This window comes from Nuphar pumila, chromosome 6 (assembly GCF_984573655.1).
Source record: "Nuphar pumila chromosome 6, dmNupPumi1.hap1.1, whole genome shotgun sequence".
Taxonomy (NCBI): domain Eukaryota; kingdom Viridiplantae; phylum Streptophyta; class Magnoliopsida; order Nymphaeales; family Nymphaeaceae; genus Nuphar; species Nuphar pumila.
This window is the reverse complement of record NC_143254.1, coordinates 133,026,364-133,044,253: the sequence shown is the minus strand read 5'-3', so window position 1 is coordinate 133,044,253 and position 17,890 is coordinate 133,026,364. Positions and strand designations below refer to the sequence as shown.

General features: G+C 38.2%; 1 protein-coding gene across 1 annotated transcript; it reads left to right on the top strand.

Moving 5' to 3' along the window:
• The first annotated feature begins 4,005 nt into the window (after positions 1–4,005).
• On the top strand, positions 4,006–5,250 carry LOC149836314 (uncharacterized). The gene is made up of 2 exons (XM_090010849.1): positions 4,006–4,236; positions 5,059–5,250. The coding sequence occupies exons 1-2, from the start codon at positions 4,015–4,017 to the stop codon at positions 5,143–5,145; spliced, it is 309 nt and encodes a 102-aa protein (XP_089866975.1). The 5' UTR covers positions 4,006–4,014; the 3' UTR covers positions 5,146–5,250.
• The last annotated feature ends 12,640 nt before the right edge of the window (positions 5,251–17,890 follow it).

Here is a 17,890-nt window from a genome sequence, read left to right as displayed (position 1 = left end):
TTGGAGCACACATGGGAGGTTGGCTTGTCCGTACTGCATGGAGGATTCCAAAGCTTTTAGATTGAGGCATGGAAGGAAGCCTTGCTGGTTTGATTGCCATCGTCGATTTCTACCCAGCGATCATCCGTTCCGACGTCAAAAGAATGCATTTACAGCAGGCACAACTGAAATGGAAGGTCCATCCTCAAGATTGTCTGGCATAGAGATTTTAAGAAGATTGCGATACTTTCCAGATGTATTAACAGATGCCCGCAGTCCTACACCCTTCCGTGGATTTGGGAAGGAACACAATTGGACGAAAAAATCTATTTTTTGGGAACTACCGTATTGGCCGACCCTATTGATACGACATAATTTGGATGTGATGCATGTAGAGAAAAATGTGTTTGATAATGTGTTCAATACAGTAATGAATATTAAAGGAAAAACGAAGGATAATCCGAAGGCCCGTATGGATTTAAAATTAATATGTAAAAGACCAGAATTGGAACTCAAAGAGTATAATGGCAAAGTACTGAAACCAAAGGCGAAGTACGTGCTCGGACCTGATCAAATAAAACATGTATGTCAATGGTTGAGACAACTGAGATTTCCAGATGGATATGTCTCTAACATTGCTCGGGCTGTGAAGATTGACGATGGACAGTTATATGGGTTGAAGAGCCATGATTGTCATATCTTTATGCAACGATTGATACCCCTAGCATTCCATGATATGTTAGACAAACCTATATGGGGGGTATTGTCTGAGTTGAGCGGATTTTTCAGAACATTGTGCGCATCGGAGGTCATTGTATCAGATGTAAAGAATCTCGAGGACTCTGTCATCACCACTGTTTGTCTGTTAGAAAAGATATTTACGCCAGCATTTTTCGATGTTATGGAACATTTGATCATACATCTGCCATATGAACTAAGGGTTGGTGGCCCTGTGCAATATCGATGGATGTACCCATTTGAAAGGTATATGTTTTTTTATATTTGTCTCTTTAATGACAGATATTTAAAATTTGAAATGTATATTCTTGTCAGATGCATGTTCGACCTAAAAAAAAAGGTTCGTAATAAAGCAAGAGTAGAAGGCTCTATTTGTGAGGCGTACACTTTAGAAGAGATTTCAAATTTCTCATCTATGTACTTCGAACCTCATATTTCAACACGTTACACATGCCCGCCCCGTAACGATGATGGAGAACAAGTAACTGTAGCTGACAAGCTGTCGATATTTCAACGACTTGGGCATGCATTTGGTAGTTGCCGATCAAGGCTATTGACAGATCGAGAGCAAGATGCAGCACACATCTATATTCTTTTTAATTGTTCAGCGATCGACCCATACATCGAGTAAGTATATGTATATGCAACTCAATTATAAATCCTTTTATGTTCTATATGTGGATACATGGCTCGGTAATATAAGTATTTGTGGTTTGCAGACGATTTGATCTGGAGTTGCAAAGCAAAGTTTCACATCTCACTAATGCAGAAGTACAAAAAGAACGTGAAACTAAGTTTGTGGAGTGGTTGAAACAGTTGGTAAAGAAGCTAACATAAATTTTGTACTTATAAACAACACTAAGTTACTTAATTGATCGTGATCACAATAATTGTTTATGTCTGTGCGTAGGTTCGCCATGGTGATGTTAAAGATCAAGGAATATGTGATTTAGAAAATGGTCCGACCAAAGTTGTGCAATGCTACAACGGGTATATCGTAAATGGTTATCGATTCCATACAAAAGACTACGGTATAAACAAATCAACGATAAATAGTGGCGTGTGTGTCAAGGGTAGCAGCTACGGTGAAAATGAACATGATTACTACGGTGTTATAGAGGAAATAATGGAGTTGACTTACTTAGGCATGAATAACAGGGTTACGGTATTCAAGTGTCATTGGTTTGATCCAACTGCAACAAGACTCGACAAAGCTTCAGGCATTGTGGAGGTGAATCATAAATCCAGGTTTGGAACATATGAACCATTCATATTAGCCTCGCAAGCTCAACAAGTTTATTATACTTCATATCCGAGTATAAAAAAGTCAGATAGAAATAAATGGTGGGCAGTTTGCAAGGTGAAATCCAAACTATACCCCGAGTATGATCAGTTACAAGAAGATGAGTTAGCTGAAGACAGTGATTACTATCAATCAGATGATGTCTGTGACTTCGCTTATGGTCACGATGTTGCGCATGATATGCATGTCATATCTCCATTGGCTGATGAAACATTCATAGAGGAATGTGATCCAAATGATGTACCAAGTGGATGGGCAAACAATGAAGAAGAAGAAGAAGAAGAAGAAGAAGAAGAAGAAGAAGAAGAAAGTCAAACTAGTGACGAGGAAGAATTCTCAAGCTAGTGAAAAAAATCTTATACTACAAACCTCTATTTAAATGCATTGTAATACTTGATGTGAGTTGTATTGCAATACTTGGTGTGAATGATTAAAAATTTTATTTCAATGTATTGTAATACTTGATACGAATGATTCGAATGCATTGTAATTTATCTGAATGTATTATAATTTATGCAATTAACGAATGATTTGAATTAGTGCAATACTTGATGTCAATGATTTGAATTATTTGAATGCATTGCAATGCTTGATGTGAATGACTTGAATGCATTGTAATACTTGATGTGAATTATTTGAATGTATTGTATGACATATGTTATTTGTTAGAATATGGTTCGTGGAGGTTATAGTGGTCGCTCATCCAGTAGTAGCCAGGCTCAACCTTCATCTTCACGGGCTCCTGTGATAGGTATATCATATAACTAATTAGATGCTTGATTAGTTCAAATGCACATTCTGAGAACTTGGTGTGTATTTTTTTACAGATGATGTTGCGCCTGTATACGACCCACCTACACCAGTTGATCGCACAAGTCAACAGCCAACACAGGAAACAGGGTCTTCACAGGCTGGCACAAGAAGACTCATTCGAATAGTGTATATCGATAATCGACCGTAAGTATTTTGTTTTCAATTATTGCATATCTTTTAAATATTTTATATTGATATTTACTGTGTAACAATTCATGTGCAGCACGAGGTTTGAGCCACAAGAAGTAGTACGGGAGATTAGGAATTCACTTCTTCAACATCTACCAGGACCAGTTGCTCAATGGAAAGAGTACCCAAAGGAGGTATTAGACAGATTGTGGTCCTCATTCATGGTATACAGTTGTTCCTCATAGTTAATGTGTTTCATATTTAATTTATTTAAGCAATGTCTACTAACTTTCTGAAAATATTTGTAGGCTTCGAATCGCTTTGCAACTACGGTGGAAGAAAATGATGCAAGGAAGGTGTGGCAGAAGGTGGCTGCCAATCGATTTGCAGACATGCTGCACACTATGAAGACTGCAGCAAAAAAAGCATCTGGCGTAGTAGATGATCCATTACTGTGGAAGGGCCATGGTCCTATTACTATCAGGAGAGATTACTGGGATGAAATGTGCGATATGTGGGCGGGAGATGCATTTAAAAATCGCTCTGCGAAGGCTTCACAAAATCGATCGAAGATGCCCGAAGCCCATCTACACACAGGTGGATCTAAGACATTTGGGAGCCACCTAAAGAAAATGGTAACTCATCAATATATAATATTAATTTTATAAGTATAGTTGCAAATTTGTGTACTAAATCTTTTGTCATTTAACTTCGCAGGAAGCAGAAAAAGGAGGCAGTGTACCATATAAGGATGTGTTTGTAGAAACACATAAACGGAAGACCACGGGAGTCTTCGTATCAGAGAAGGCGAGAACGACAACGGTATGTATTAATTCTATTAATAATCATTGCAATATATATGCAAGTCATCATAATGTTATCATTAATTATTAATGAATACTTTAAACATTATTTTGTAGGAGGCATATGAGCAACAAATGGTAGAGCGATATGGTGAAGACGCTACTCAGCATCCATCATTTGATCCTACAGCATGGGTGACTGCAGCAGGTGAACCCAAAAAAGGTCGCGTGTTCGGGTTTGGGAGTAATATGAACACTTCACCAGTTATTGGTTCTTCCAGTTACGGCTCACCAACTTCTTGCGCCGACATAAGCTCCAAGCAGCCGACTATTCTTTCCGGTGATGATGTACGCGAGATCATTAATGAATCACTGAATAACTACTTCCAATACACCGTCGCCCCCTTTCTCCGAAATGAGATCAAGGCCGCTGTTCAGGATAGGGGATCTTCGATTCCAGGTCCCTCTCAGGTATAATCACATATATAGTTTTTTTGACTATCTTAAAGCACATCTGAGCATGGTAGAATCACATATAGAGTTTTTCTAGATGCCTTAGAACACATATGAACATGCTATAATCACATATTCAATTTTTTTACTGCCTTAGCACACATATGAGCATGATAGAATCACATATATATATATTTAACTTTTTGTCTGTCTTAGAGCACATATGAGCATGATAGAATCACATATAAAGTTTTTTTGATTGCATTAGAACACATAAGCATGCTATAATCACATATTCAGTTTTTTTACTGCCTAAGAACACATATGAGCATATTATAATCACATATTCTGTTTTTTGACTGCCTTAGCACACATATGAACATGCTATAATAACATATAGAGTTTTTTAACTGCCTTAGAACACATATGAACATGTTATATATCATTTATGATAGAATAACATATAAAATTTTTGGCTTTGCCTGCCTTAGAGCACATATGAGCATGCTATATTCACATATTCAATTTTTTTACTGCCTTAGCACACATACGAGCATGATCGAATCACATATATAGTTTTTTGCTTGCCTTAAAGCACATCTGAGCATGGTAGAATCACATATAGAGTTTTTTTATATGCCTTAGAACACATATGAACATGCTATAATCACATATTCAATTTTTTGACTGCCTTAGCATACATATGAGCATGATAGAATCACATATAGAGTTTTTTTATTGCCTTAGATCACACATGAGCACATGATAGAATCACATATAGTGTGTAATTTATTTCATTATATTTTGTTTATCAATACTGACTGTTCTTTTCTTGTGTAGGCTGCTAGCGATAATCAGGGTAGTGGAGCTGAAGGGACAGATAAAGACAATGAACAAGAAGACGCACAAAATCTTGGCGATGATTAGAGGACTGTGTTGAAGAAGTTCTATTTTTTTTATTTTTCCTAATTGTAATTGTTGAATTGTAAATAATTAAACTTTTTAGTTTTAAGGTGGAACGATTAATTATTATAGATACTTGTTATATGAATTTTTTTGTGTGGTTTGTTTTTTATTTACAGGAAATATAAATTGTACAGGAAATATAAATTGTACAGTTCTCCGTAATTAATTTTTAAATAAATTTTTTTTGATTTTTTTTCGTTTTTGCGACGGATTAGCGACGGATGATTCTGTCGCTATTCATATTAATCTAGCGACGGCTTAGCGACGGAATTAAATCCGTCGCCACGCCGTGGTCGCCGTTTAGTACCGGCGGATTGGCGACGGAATATAGCGCTCGTTATTCCGTCGCAATTAGCGACGGACTTGGCGACGGAATAATTCCGTCGCCAGTTAGCGTCGAAATATTCGCGACGTAAGCATACTGTCGCCGCGTTGTCGCTAATCCGTCGCTAACATGGTTAGCGACGGATTAGCGACGAAAGGTGGTCGTCGCTAATCTACTGCTCTGTTGTAGTGGCAGGCGATCCATGATAGGTCGTTTCTTTCACCTCCATCTCCATAGATTGTAGGATCATTACATTTCATAGTTATTTATTTGTTTCATATTTTCATTTCATATAATACAATCTAATATTTTTGATTAGTTATTTGTGATTTCACATGTTTAGAATAGATCATCTTCACCATAGAAATTCATTCTGATTTGTGTTTCTTTTACATTTGATTGCATCTAGCCTTTTTAATAGTATAGATTAAAGATAGCGATTTTCTTTCAGAGTGAGACGTCAAAAATCATTTTTGTTTTAAGTATTTTGTTGATGTTCGTTGCGATCTTTCTGAATCACGAATATCGTGGATCACAGTTCAGCATCATAAGATCAGCAGATTGATTGACGCTGAACCTTGTGAAACACAGTTCATGTTGGCAGCAGTTCAGCAGTACTGGAACATACACCATGAACCCTGCACGGATTATTTCATTTTTTATTAGGTGCTGCTGAACGTCATCTCACGCTGTTATCATTTGAGTCTTCAGCAACGTCGAACATGCTACTGCGTGATTGGCGTTATTTAAGGTACCGACGTGAAATGCTGGGTCATTCTCGACCAGCAATGTCAAGCATGATCCAGCCTATTCAACGTTGATTCAGATTGAGTTCTTGATTTGTTTTTGTTTTTTTTTGTTTGTGATTTAGTTAGTAGCGTAGTTAGTTTGCTGGCAATTAATGTTTTAATGCAGGTTGTTCAATTGACGTTTTAGTAGATTACTTAAATGTTTTCCCTAGTGTAGGAATTGATTGAATTTGCATATAGGTTAGTTGATTCATTTATTTTAAATAGGTTAGATATATACGTGTTCTCTCATTCTACCCATTCTTTAGTTAGTAGAATAATTTGGTTTTAGTTAATTGCCCTTGTTACCTTAAAATCCGGTTAGATTAAATTAGCTCTACCTATTTCATGCTTTAATTAGTTAGCTCTCTTTAGTCACGTTTTCCTTGTACTAAGATTACCAAATTGTTTTGAGTTTATGTCATACTTAATTAAGTTGTACTTAGTTGGTTTAGATTAATGTTCATTAGTTATTTTTTGTTTTAACATAGTTAGTTTAAATATACATTTTTATTGTTTCAATTTAGTAGTTTGTTTTAGTTAGTTTCTTCGGTGGTTCAAATTAGTAAATTGTTAGTTTGTTTCATAATATGTTACGTAGTTAGTTAGTTTGTTATGATATTTCATCCAGTAGTGTAGTTTGCTTCTTTTTGTTGTTTTTTCAGTTTAGATTTAGTTTAGTTTTTGTCGTACTGCTTTTTGTTTTGTTGTTGTGTTTTGCAGGGAAGTGTTGGAACGTGCGGTAGAGCCCTTTTTCGTGGTGACCCGGGTGCAGGTCAACCACCCTGCAACCCGACGACGCAGGTAAAAAGTAGGGGCGAAGACCGCGATGGCAATGATAGTAGCGTGCAAGTCCCGGATTTCCCTTCCATTCTGGCGAAAGCCGTTTATGCGAAGGGGTACTCAGATTAGCAGAACAAGCATACATTTATGCCGACCCTGATTTTGCTACCCGCCTGGTGACTGTAATTGTCGGCTGCACAGGAATGCAACAACAGGGCAAAGATGGATACGCTGAAATCGGCGAGCGTAAAATGAATGCTCTCGATGCACCCACACGTGCAGTAGAATTGCGCAGTACGTGGGCCCATAACTCATTGTTAGCAAATATTGCAAAATCGAATCAAAGATGATAATTGCGTACCTGTAGGTGTCATGGAAACGACGTGCAGGTGCTCGACGTTCTCCTCAGTCAGTCGACCTCCATGATGAGCCTAGGCCTCAGGTCGACGATGAGCAGGACCCTGAGCCCTGTAAATACCAGAATGTGGACACCCTATAAGATTAGGGAGTTGATTGCTCTCATCATACGTAGAGTCTCTCTCTCTTTTTTATAAGGAAAGCAGTGGCAGTTACGTGAATATGGTCATAACCTTCACCCACTTAAAGCTATTAACTTCCTACTATTAGCCACTAGCCCACTACTTTAGTGTCATATATGGGTTAGACCCAAACCTGAAATGTTCAACATGGCCACTATATTGGCATGAGCAAAAAAGCTCATATTTAGCATGACCTGATCTGCTTTTGGTTTTTGCTGTCAATGTTGTTAGTATCGGATTTGCAAGGGTGGTGTATGTTTGCCCCTGATGATTCACTGAATCCCACGACTGTGTTCGGGGCTTTGAATGAGCACCACGTATATAAGCACATGGGGCTCGTATTCCCGTGTATGTTGACATAACTTTGCATCGGACTCTGGTGTTGTTGCAAAGACTTAAGTACCCTTTCTTGCTATTCTTCTCATAAAGTGATGGTTTGAGAAAATGACAAAAATGCCCTTCATTCAAAAAAGAAAAAACAAATAGTTCAAAAAAAGGACAAACATGTCCTCCATCCAGAAAGTCGAGGATGATGTTGACTCTTCAAAGTCTTCTTCTTCTTTCTCTGTTCAAAAAAAGGACAAACATGTCCTTCATCCAGAAAGTCGAGAATGATGTTGACTCTTCAAAGTCTTCTTCTTCTTTCTCTGTTCAAAAAAGGACAAACATGTCCTTTATCCAGAAAGTCGAGGATGATGTTGACTCTTCAAAGTTTTCTTCTTCTTTCTTCGTAAAACACTGTAAAACCCTCTCTCTCTAGAGAAAAAATCAAGGGAGGTAAAGAGTTCCCCCTGGAGAAGGCCATGAACACCAACCCTCTCACTCTCTATCCCTTCTTTCTCTACTTATGTGTCTGATTTAGAGTTTTTGCCCTTACAGGAGGGGGGTCCGGGGGCTCCCCCCCCCCGGCGCGGATCCCACTGACCAATTTTTTTTGGGCGGGGGGTCCAGGGGGGGGCCCGGGGGGCAGCGCTTTCCGAACTAAATTTTTTTTGGGCCTTCCAACAACGATTTGTAGTATTATCGGGCTTTTCTACAACAATTTGTAGTATTTTCGGGTCTCCAACGAAACACTATAATGATTTGTGGAAGACACTACAAATCGCTATAGCGATTTGCGGAAGACACTACAAATCGCAAATCGCTATAGCGATTTGTAGTGTCTTCCGCAAATCGCTATAGCGATTTGTAGATTCTTCCGCAAATCGCTATAGCGATTTGTAGTGTTATTCAGTAAGCAAATCGCTGTAAATCGCTACTCGAATTAGGACCGACTTGTCAGGGCCATATCTCCCTAACCGGAGGTCATATTCCAAATCCGTAAAAAGTGGTGTCTTCGTTATTGAGTCTAGTTTATTTCTGTAAATTTTCAGTGATTTCTATTGTTATTTCATTCCTCATTTTAACTAAAAACCAGACCCCTATTATTTTGTGTTATTTGAGTTGCACAACACCATTCTCGCTTGACATCCACATCTTGATTCTGGCATGCTCCTTGTTGGATTTTCCATTGATTTCTTTCAACCTTGCTTGGAACAAAAATATGTCTTTCTCACCACGATACCCTGTGCATTTTTTGACCACGACACCCGGGACCCGTGCCGGGGGAGCCCCCGGACCCCTCTCCTGTAAGGGCAAAAACTCTAAATCAGGCTCCACAATGAATCAAGTTGAACGATGCTACCCACGCTGGAAGGAGCTCCCAAACCCTCCTCCTATAAGGGCAAAAACTCTGAATCAGACTCCACAACTCATTAAGTTGAATGATGCTACCCACGCTGGGAGGAGCCCTCAGACCCCCCTTTCTGTAAGGGTAAAAACTCTGAATCAGACTCCACAACTCTTCAAGTTGAATGATGCTACCCACGTTGGGAGGAGCCCTCAGACCCCTCTTCTGTAAGGGCAAAAACTCTGAATCAGGCTCCACAACGAATCAAGTTGAATGATGCTACCCACGCTGGGAGGAGCCCCCAAACCCTCCTCCTGTAAGGGTAAAAACTCTGAATCAGGCTCCACAACAGTCAATGTGCAGGTTAGCCGGTGCTTGATGGAGCAATGTAAGTTCTTCTGTTGGATGTGCATAGAAGCAGAAAAAAAAGGGAGAGAGAGAGAGAGAGAGGGTTGATGTTCATGGCCTTCTCCAGGGGAGATTTCTTTCTCAGATAATCCTGCAGTGCAAAGACTGAGTCTTAAATAATCATCTTTGGGGCACTTAAGTCTTTACAACCACTCTTTTTCAAGAATCGTCATTTTTTTTGCACCAATGGAGAAGAGGGTACTTAAGTCTTTGCAATCGTATCAAACTCCAATGCTAATTAATGCTGACAAACATGGGGATACGAGACGCACATGCTTACATACGTGGTGCTCTTTGGGACCCCCGAACATGAGATGTAGCTAACTGCCCTGTTCGGAGGGGGGACATATAACCTGCTTTGATCGACATCATACAGGCAGAAAATGAACACGCTTCACTTTTTAATTGGTTATTTTTTAATAAATATAAAAATACTTAAATTTGCTTTTTAAATATTACTTTAAAGGCTTTAACATATGTCACACGTTCTGATTGATAAGTATTAATTTTTAATTAATTTTTGACCGAGTCAGAATGATTCACTTGAGTATCGATATCCATCCGCCTATTCACCTGAATCGTTGAGAAAAAGATAGAGGGTAGATGCGATATTGACAACACGGTGTCATCTCACCATTTGTTTTCTTTTTAGCACCACTTGTTGGCCAAGTTGATCACATATAAAAACAAGGCAATTTTTTTTACCCATTTTTGGGTATCCGGTAAAGAAAATAGAAGGCAACTGTAAAGAGGTCGTTTGAACTGATGAGAAAAATTCACCAAGCTGAATACAGACAAGAGTTTCGAGTCGGCTTGGCTTGCATAGTCTCCTTAGCTACTAATAAATATGTTTTATATAAGAGGGTGTAGATCTTGGGAGTGTTTTGCTTGCAAGCAATAAGTTTAGAGTTCAAATCTTATTGCTTACGGCTTTGAAAGAATGTATTAATTTTGCAATGAGTCAGTTTGAGCTTGGGTCAGTAGGTATAGGATTTAAATTTTATTATTATATTTTACTTTTAAAATATGTTTTCTTTTTGTAAACGAGCCAGTTCGATCTCGGTGGGCTCGTAATGAGACACACGCTTGAACGCGCCATGTGTTTTGTATGGTTGGCACCTTTATCAGCCCCGCTTCTTCAACATGTGCCTCTTGCATTTCTTATTTCTTTCCTCCAAAAAAAAAACAAAAACAAGAGGCACATGAGTCACGTAAATATTGCATAAAGGCAAGAGTCACACGAGTCATGTGCGTCTTTCCTTTCACGTGCAACAAAAAATGCTACAGGCCCCCAAGGGTCCGGATCGGGTGCAATCACATGAAACCAAATTTCGGAATTATTGCCCTCCATCAGGCCTTGGGCCCCACAACTGACAGGCCTGTCCTCATGATCACGGGCGATCATGTGCTTAATGCACAAATATTTGTGCTTGCACCTCATCTTTTCACGAGGGTTCACCATAAATGCTTTACATCCATTTGGAATGCGGTAGAGCCTGTTTCCACTCGAAAGATCCGGGCCCTCTTTTGTCTCCCCTTCACTATATTGAGGGATGTCAACGGGTCGGATGTAACCAGAATACGAAACCCATTAGTTGGATTCTGTTATCAAATCTGGATCCGTTTAAAAATTGGATCCTAATTTGATATTAATTTTGCATTGAAATCCAAATCTTAATCTGATTGTGCAAATACCGGGGTTTTTAGGCTAGTAGGATCTGGATTCAATTTGATCTTTTTCCATCCGACTCTGAATCCGAATTAGAATCCGATCAGGTGGGATGTGAATCAGTTTTATCTTTTTCCATCCAAATCCGACCCTAGACATCCTAACTATTAGGGGTGTCAATGGGTCGGGTATGATTCGGACCCAGGTGGAACCAGACCTGACCCCGATTTTTGGGTATAGTATCGGTTCTGGAACTGGGTCTAATCGGACCCACTATAAGAAAAATCATACCCTGGACCCAATAAGAACTACATGAACCAGATCCAGGCCATACCCAATAAAATAAAAAAATTTATCATTTTTACATTGAAAATTTGGGGGTCTTAATCAAAACTCGAGTCGGGCCTGGGTTTGGTATAAAATTTCACAAACTATACGGCTCCATGTATTAATCGGATCTTTGGGTCTAGATCCAGATCTTAATTGAATCTTCTTATTTATCATCATACTCGAACCTTATAGGGTTTGGTATGGGTCGGGTCCCCTGCTAACTATGTTTCTTGTTTTACTTTAGAAAGTGAGATAACCATTTTAGCATCTCTCTCTCTGTATGCCTCGTCTAGCCAGTTATCCACATAAACGTTGAGGCATTTATACATCAGAATATACTTCAAAACTGGCTTGAATTGATTCAGGTAACTCAAAACCAAACTTAGTTACGATAGAGCCTTGGTAGTGCGCATGATGACAAATATTTAAAATGGCAGTCAAATTCTCACGAGAATATAGAAATATTTTGTTTTCTTATTTCATGGTAAAATATTGGCAAAACAAATAAATAAAAAAATGGGAAAAGAATGTGTAAAATGAATAAAGATTTAAAACATGAAGTCTTTTTCTGAGATATAGGCAATATCAGTCAATGTAAATGTGTCTCAGTTAAGCTTACTATATTTTGAAAATATGATTGATATTTCAGTCATATAAAATGACTAAAATATCTATGTATTCTTCATATTTCAAAATATTCAAGGACAAGTTGCTAAAACGGTTCACCTCCCTTCTCAAAGTAAGAGAGGAAGGCAGTGAATGAGACAAAAAGTGCTAACAACACCTTTCACACAAACTCATTTACCTGTGCCAAATTGTTTCATTGGCACTGTGTACGACCTCGTGCATAGCTGCTTAAGCGAAAGCTAATTAAATACATCACTTCATATGTAACTACCTAGCCCAAACCAGAGGCTCTCTGCATTTTTTCTTAAGTGCATAGCCATCGTGCATCAATGAAAGCACAAAGGGAGTCATCGTCCAAGTTTCAGGAGGAGGCGACACTCATGCCCCTTCGAATGCACTGAAATCCAAAAACAACGTCCTACCTCTCAGGCTACCATGCAGCCTCTTGAAAGCGTCACTAGGAAGGCCTTACAAATATGTCAACAGATGAGAGAAGTTATTCAAAGACCGCCCAACCTTGTAGCCAGTTGATATATAGCTGAATGTCTTAGTGAGCAACGCTACCCAAATCACTCACTGACGCCTTAGCATTTACTCGCCTAATCCTGAGTCACCATACTCGGTTGAGAACACCTAAGGTGATTCCTGTGCGAACTAGCCCAAACTCATACGCACCCCCGTGTGCATCAAACGCTATGCATAGGAAGTCATCCAAATCGAGAGGTACTTAACCAAATCTTCAAAAGCAACATTCTATAATTCACTGGCACTGCTTAACCAAAACAATCCATATCTATGCTGCCACACACCATCACACCAACAACGATATTGTTTCCTATCACATGTCATGCTATCACTACATGTCACGGATAACCCAATGCATATTGTGCATTCCTACACTCAATGCATTTTTCACTCATTAGAGCTCAACACTACACATGCCCTATTCCAAAGATTCGGTGTGGACACCCCAAATTTTTCAAAGATTTGCAAAAATGACCTTTTTGCCTCTGACCTTATTTTCTGAGAAAATTAAAGCAATTTCAAAGCTAAATTTCAGTCATTCTTCAGATATTCTGGATTAAAATCTATATTGATATATTCAAATTCAATTTCGGATCCGAACCTAGTGTTCAAAATCCAAATCTGAGCTTCGTTATCCAAATTTTCAAAATAAAATTTCAAAATACCAAAAATAACCTTTTGAAAAGCTCAAATAGTCCGTTCAGTATCCATTTGGGTCCATCATGTTATATTCCTCGATTCGAGATTTAAAACTCAAATATTTTTCTCAAAACATTAGATCCAAACCCATTTTCTGAAGAAATCAAACCCAAAATTCTCAGAAAACCCTTCTCTTTGTAAATATTTCTGAAAAATTATAAAATGACCTTTAAATCCCCTATTTTTCTTAAGTTTCATAGCTTTATATACTAAAATGAAGAAAAAGAACAAAAAATTCAAAAAAAAGAAAAAAAATATGAAAAGAAATTAGAAGTAAGCCTTTTTATAAAAATCATTTCTTATAAAAATCCTCTTTTAGCAAAATTTTCTTAAAAGAGCACCTTTTTGAAAAAATCATGAAAAACCCGAGGGACCCCGTTACGAACTTCTTTTTAGGGTTTTGAGAGTTTTCGCAAGGGGTCGGCTGGCTGGCGCCTCCCTCCACTTTTGCCTCTCTCTCTCTCTCCTCCATTGCCAACCGAATACCTCTCAAACCTTCTCTTCCTCCTTAAAAGGGCATGCAGGAAACCCCCATTCGCTCACCGCTTCTTCACCCCTCCGCCAATTCCTTCTTCCTCTTTTGCTTCCTCCTTTAGGTGCTTCCCCCCTGGGTCTCTTCTGAAACTATTGAGGGAATCTCCTCTTCTTCTTTGATAGTAAAGAGTCCTCTATGATAGAGGAGAAAAACCTTTGTTCCATCCTTCATAACTCCAGCAGACCCATAGTAAGTACCGATCCCCCCCCCCCCTTTTTAAAAGAATTTTTCTATTGCTCATAACACTTTCTCCATGGAATTTCATTGTTATTTTTTCATCTCTCTATCGTTTTTCTCTTTACTGTGTATTACAAAAGCAAAATAGGTAGGATCGGCTTGCATATAGCAATAACGATCCACCTGATGCTACAGCGAATGGAACGTGTTCCAACATCCTTCTTTTTTTTTATTTAGATCCAACACCTCTCTTTTGATTTTATTTTCCTTCCTTTTCATTTGTTCTATGTTTATGGTGATCGATAACCCATAGCCGAGTTGATTCCAAATTTTCGTTTTGTCATCCTGATTCACATAAGGAATCTTGGCTCCTTCATGATAAATCATTTTACACCCCTGTTGATTGGATTTGCTTTATATTTGGCTTTTGGCTTTTGTAATACCTGATTTATTGTTGTCGTTTTGCTACCTTATGGTTAAAACATCATTTTCACATTTCGTTGAGGTTCTCTTAATATTTCTGAAGTGTTTGTGTTCCTGGTGAAGCATCCCATATGTTTCCATTTTTAAATCAAACACTATCTGTAGCATCCACACATCCATATGTCCTCTGTTACACGATGCTTTCTTTTGCTCTTTTGTTGTTATTGGTAATAAAATGGCTAAATACATTATTAGGTCTGGCTTGTTATCTGTACCATACTTGGATAAGTTGAGATAGTTTGTGGTGCTTGTTGTGTAATCATGTTGTATTCGTTTTGATATTGGTATACTACCTGCAATACCTCTTCACGATCAGTTTCTCCATTTTTGCTATGTCACTATTGTCTTTAGCTTTACACCGTATATAACAAAACCCCCAGCATGCCATCTGCTGCTGTTACAACATTACTTCTATTTTCTTGTAGATAGATTTCTCAAACCATCAAGGGAAGTGGGATCTGGAAAAGAAGCTGAAGAAATATCAATCACTGAAGATTGTGAAGTTGGGGTGGTATTGGATTACCTAAGAAATCAATCGGTTGCAGCAGGGCTTTGTGCAGGAGATGGCCAATAATTAAAAGCCCATGACCAGTTTAGATGAGAGGAAGGAAAGCATGCACATATCTTCAGAACAACTTAAATCTTCCACGCTAAAGGATCAAAAGCTCCCTGATTAGATAGACCTTCATCCTGGAGGTATAAAATTAAAAAAAAATATATCGGCTATATACTTGTTGCTTTCTCAATGGCCATTTATAAACCTTCGCCCACACTTCATGCATTCACTATAATCTTTCACGGTACCCATCCCATTTCCCTAGTAATGTCCATCAATGTTAACACATCTTTTTTTTTATCTATGGATGATTTTCATGTTAACAATATTAGTGATAGTGTGTCAAAATATATATGATTTTCATATCATCAATAATTTCCCATTACCTGTCTGTTGCCATCATTTTTTTTTTTGGTTTTAACTTACTTTGCCATTCTCCTTTCATGTGCATTATCCTTGACACACACACACACACACACACACACACACACACACACATATATATATATATATATATATATATATATGAATAAGGAAGGGTCTGCTGCTATTAAGGGAAAGGGGATAAGGTAACGTTTGTTCTGTTCTGATTCATGTGCATCAGTGGATGCTTTGCAGCACATCACTCGAATCATATTTCCTCTACTGTTCTACACAAGCCGCTCCATGCTACAGGAAATATGTGCATTTAAAGTCTTCCCAGGTCTGGTAATGTATGTTTTTTTTTTAATAATACTTACCTTTGATATCTTAAAATCTCAGGTCAGTCTAATCTTCTCATTAACACTTGTTGTTTGAACTTTCTTCTTGTTCTCACATGGTGGCATTATTTTTGCAGATAGATTATTTCCCCGTTTGGCTATTGTTCTGGTAAGACTACTGGACCATATTACTGCAGGGATTACCTTTTTCTGCAATCCTGTTATCCTATTGAACCTATTTTCAGCATTATTGCCCAATCACAGCCAGATGGCCCATCTCGTTCATTTCATTACAACACATGCTCTTGCATTAACCTCATAGCCACAGTTTCCCTTTTGGTTAGAAGATAAATACACATACATCGTCCATCCCCAAACAGAGACACTCGGTTATTTCTGTCTAGAACTGGAGTTGCTAGATTCTTGCCTTTGTTGGAGGTATGTTCTAAAATTTTGTTCTACATTCAGCAATCCCTCTTGGTCTTTTTTTTAGAAGGCTTGGTGATTATATACAGGTACATTCGTTTTGTTTGATTACAAGTAGACATTGTTTTCTCCTTATCTCTGTGCACCTTCGTAGTACTAGTATGATATGTTTGCTCTGTGCCTATAAACATAATACCATTTGATGCCATTTTAACAATTTTGCTTCATGTACTGTACAACAATTCATTGTGTTATTTGAGTCCATATTCTACATCCCTGAACTTGAAAATATGAGATTCCAGGTTCCTTGTTTCATTGTGAATGGTGTACTTGCATGAAATAAAATTCGAGCACATGGTAAGAATATATATTTTTTAGTTTGTTTGACAGTTCAAATGAAGTGTTCATATAGGACGCACAACTTCATTCTAAGAAATAAAGGAAAATGCATGAACAGTAAATTCCATACCCTGCCCATACATTAAACATGGCATGGACAGGGTTATGGTTGGACTGGTAACAGACCGGGTCACTTGTATCTCAATCAAGTAAGTGACTTATGGATCTTGTTTTGACTGAGTGGCTTAAAAGAGGAAGACATGGAGATCCGTGTAGCTTTGGCGACTATATTTGGCCCGGTGACAGACGTGGAAGGAGAGGAACCAAAGATCAAGCCGTGAAACCTATCAATACTCATCACCCCATTGGCACAATGCCATTTCCTCAGCAACACCATTTCCATGACTATTTATAACCTCAGGTTCATGACAGCCCATGGTTGTTGCGATTTCTCACCTTTAGAGCAAATTTTTAGCCTTCACAACAGCTCGTGGCTACTGTAGCCTCATCATGTGCATGTTCTATATATCATATCCGTTACTTTCATAAATAAAAGCACAGTCACATCTTTATTACATTGCAGCACTGCTGCACGCCCATCTTACACCAAGCTACAACATTACTTCACTAGGCCACCACTTTCATGTCCAGTTGTACTCTCGCTGTTGCAAAATGCAACATACCCCTTTCTGTCAAAACTCACTTGTATACCATGTCCATACCTTCAGATTAACTAGTCATTTGTAGATTAGTTAGGAATAGATATCTTCAACTATATAACATATAGCAGTTTACATTCACCCTTCTTACAGCCACCTGTTGTATCTTATCTACAGCCCTATGACCTCTAGTGCAATAAGCTGAAGTTCTGCTAAAAAAAAAAGGTTAGCAAGTGTCTGGATTACAAGGTAATCGGAATAATGTTGATAATCTATGTATAAAATGGAGCAAAATTCTGCTCCCCTTTGCCAACAAAATTAAAGTCAGCATAGTCATATTTTTTGTCACATAATTACCTAATTGAAAAGGTAATATCTAGAGTCTTATACATGTAGCCCAAACATACATTTTCAGCATATTACACATGCATCTTTGGACATGCATTTCTCCATTCAATTCATTTCAAA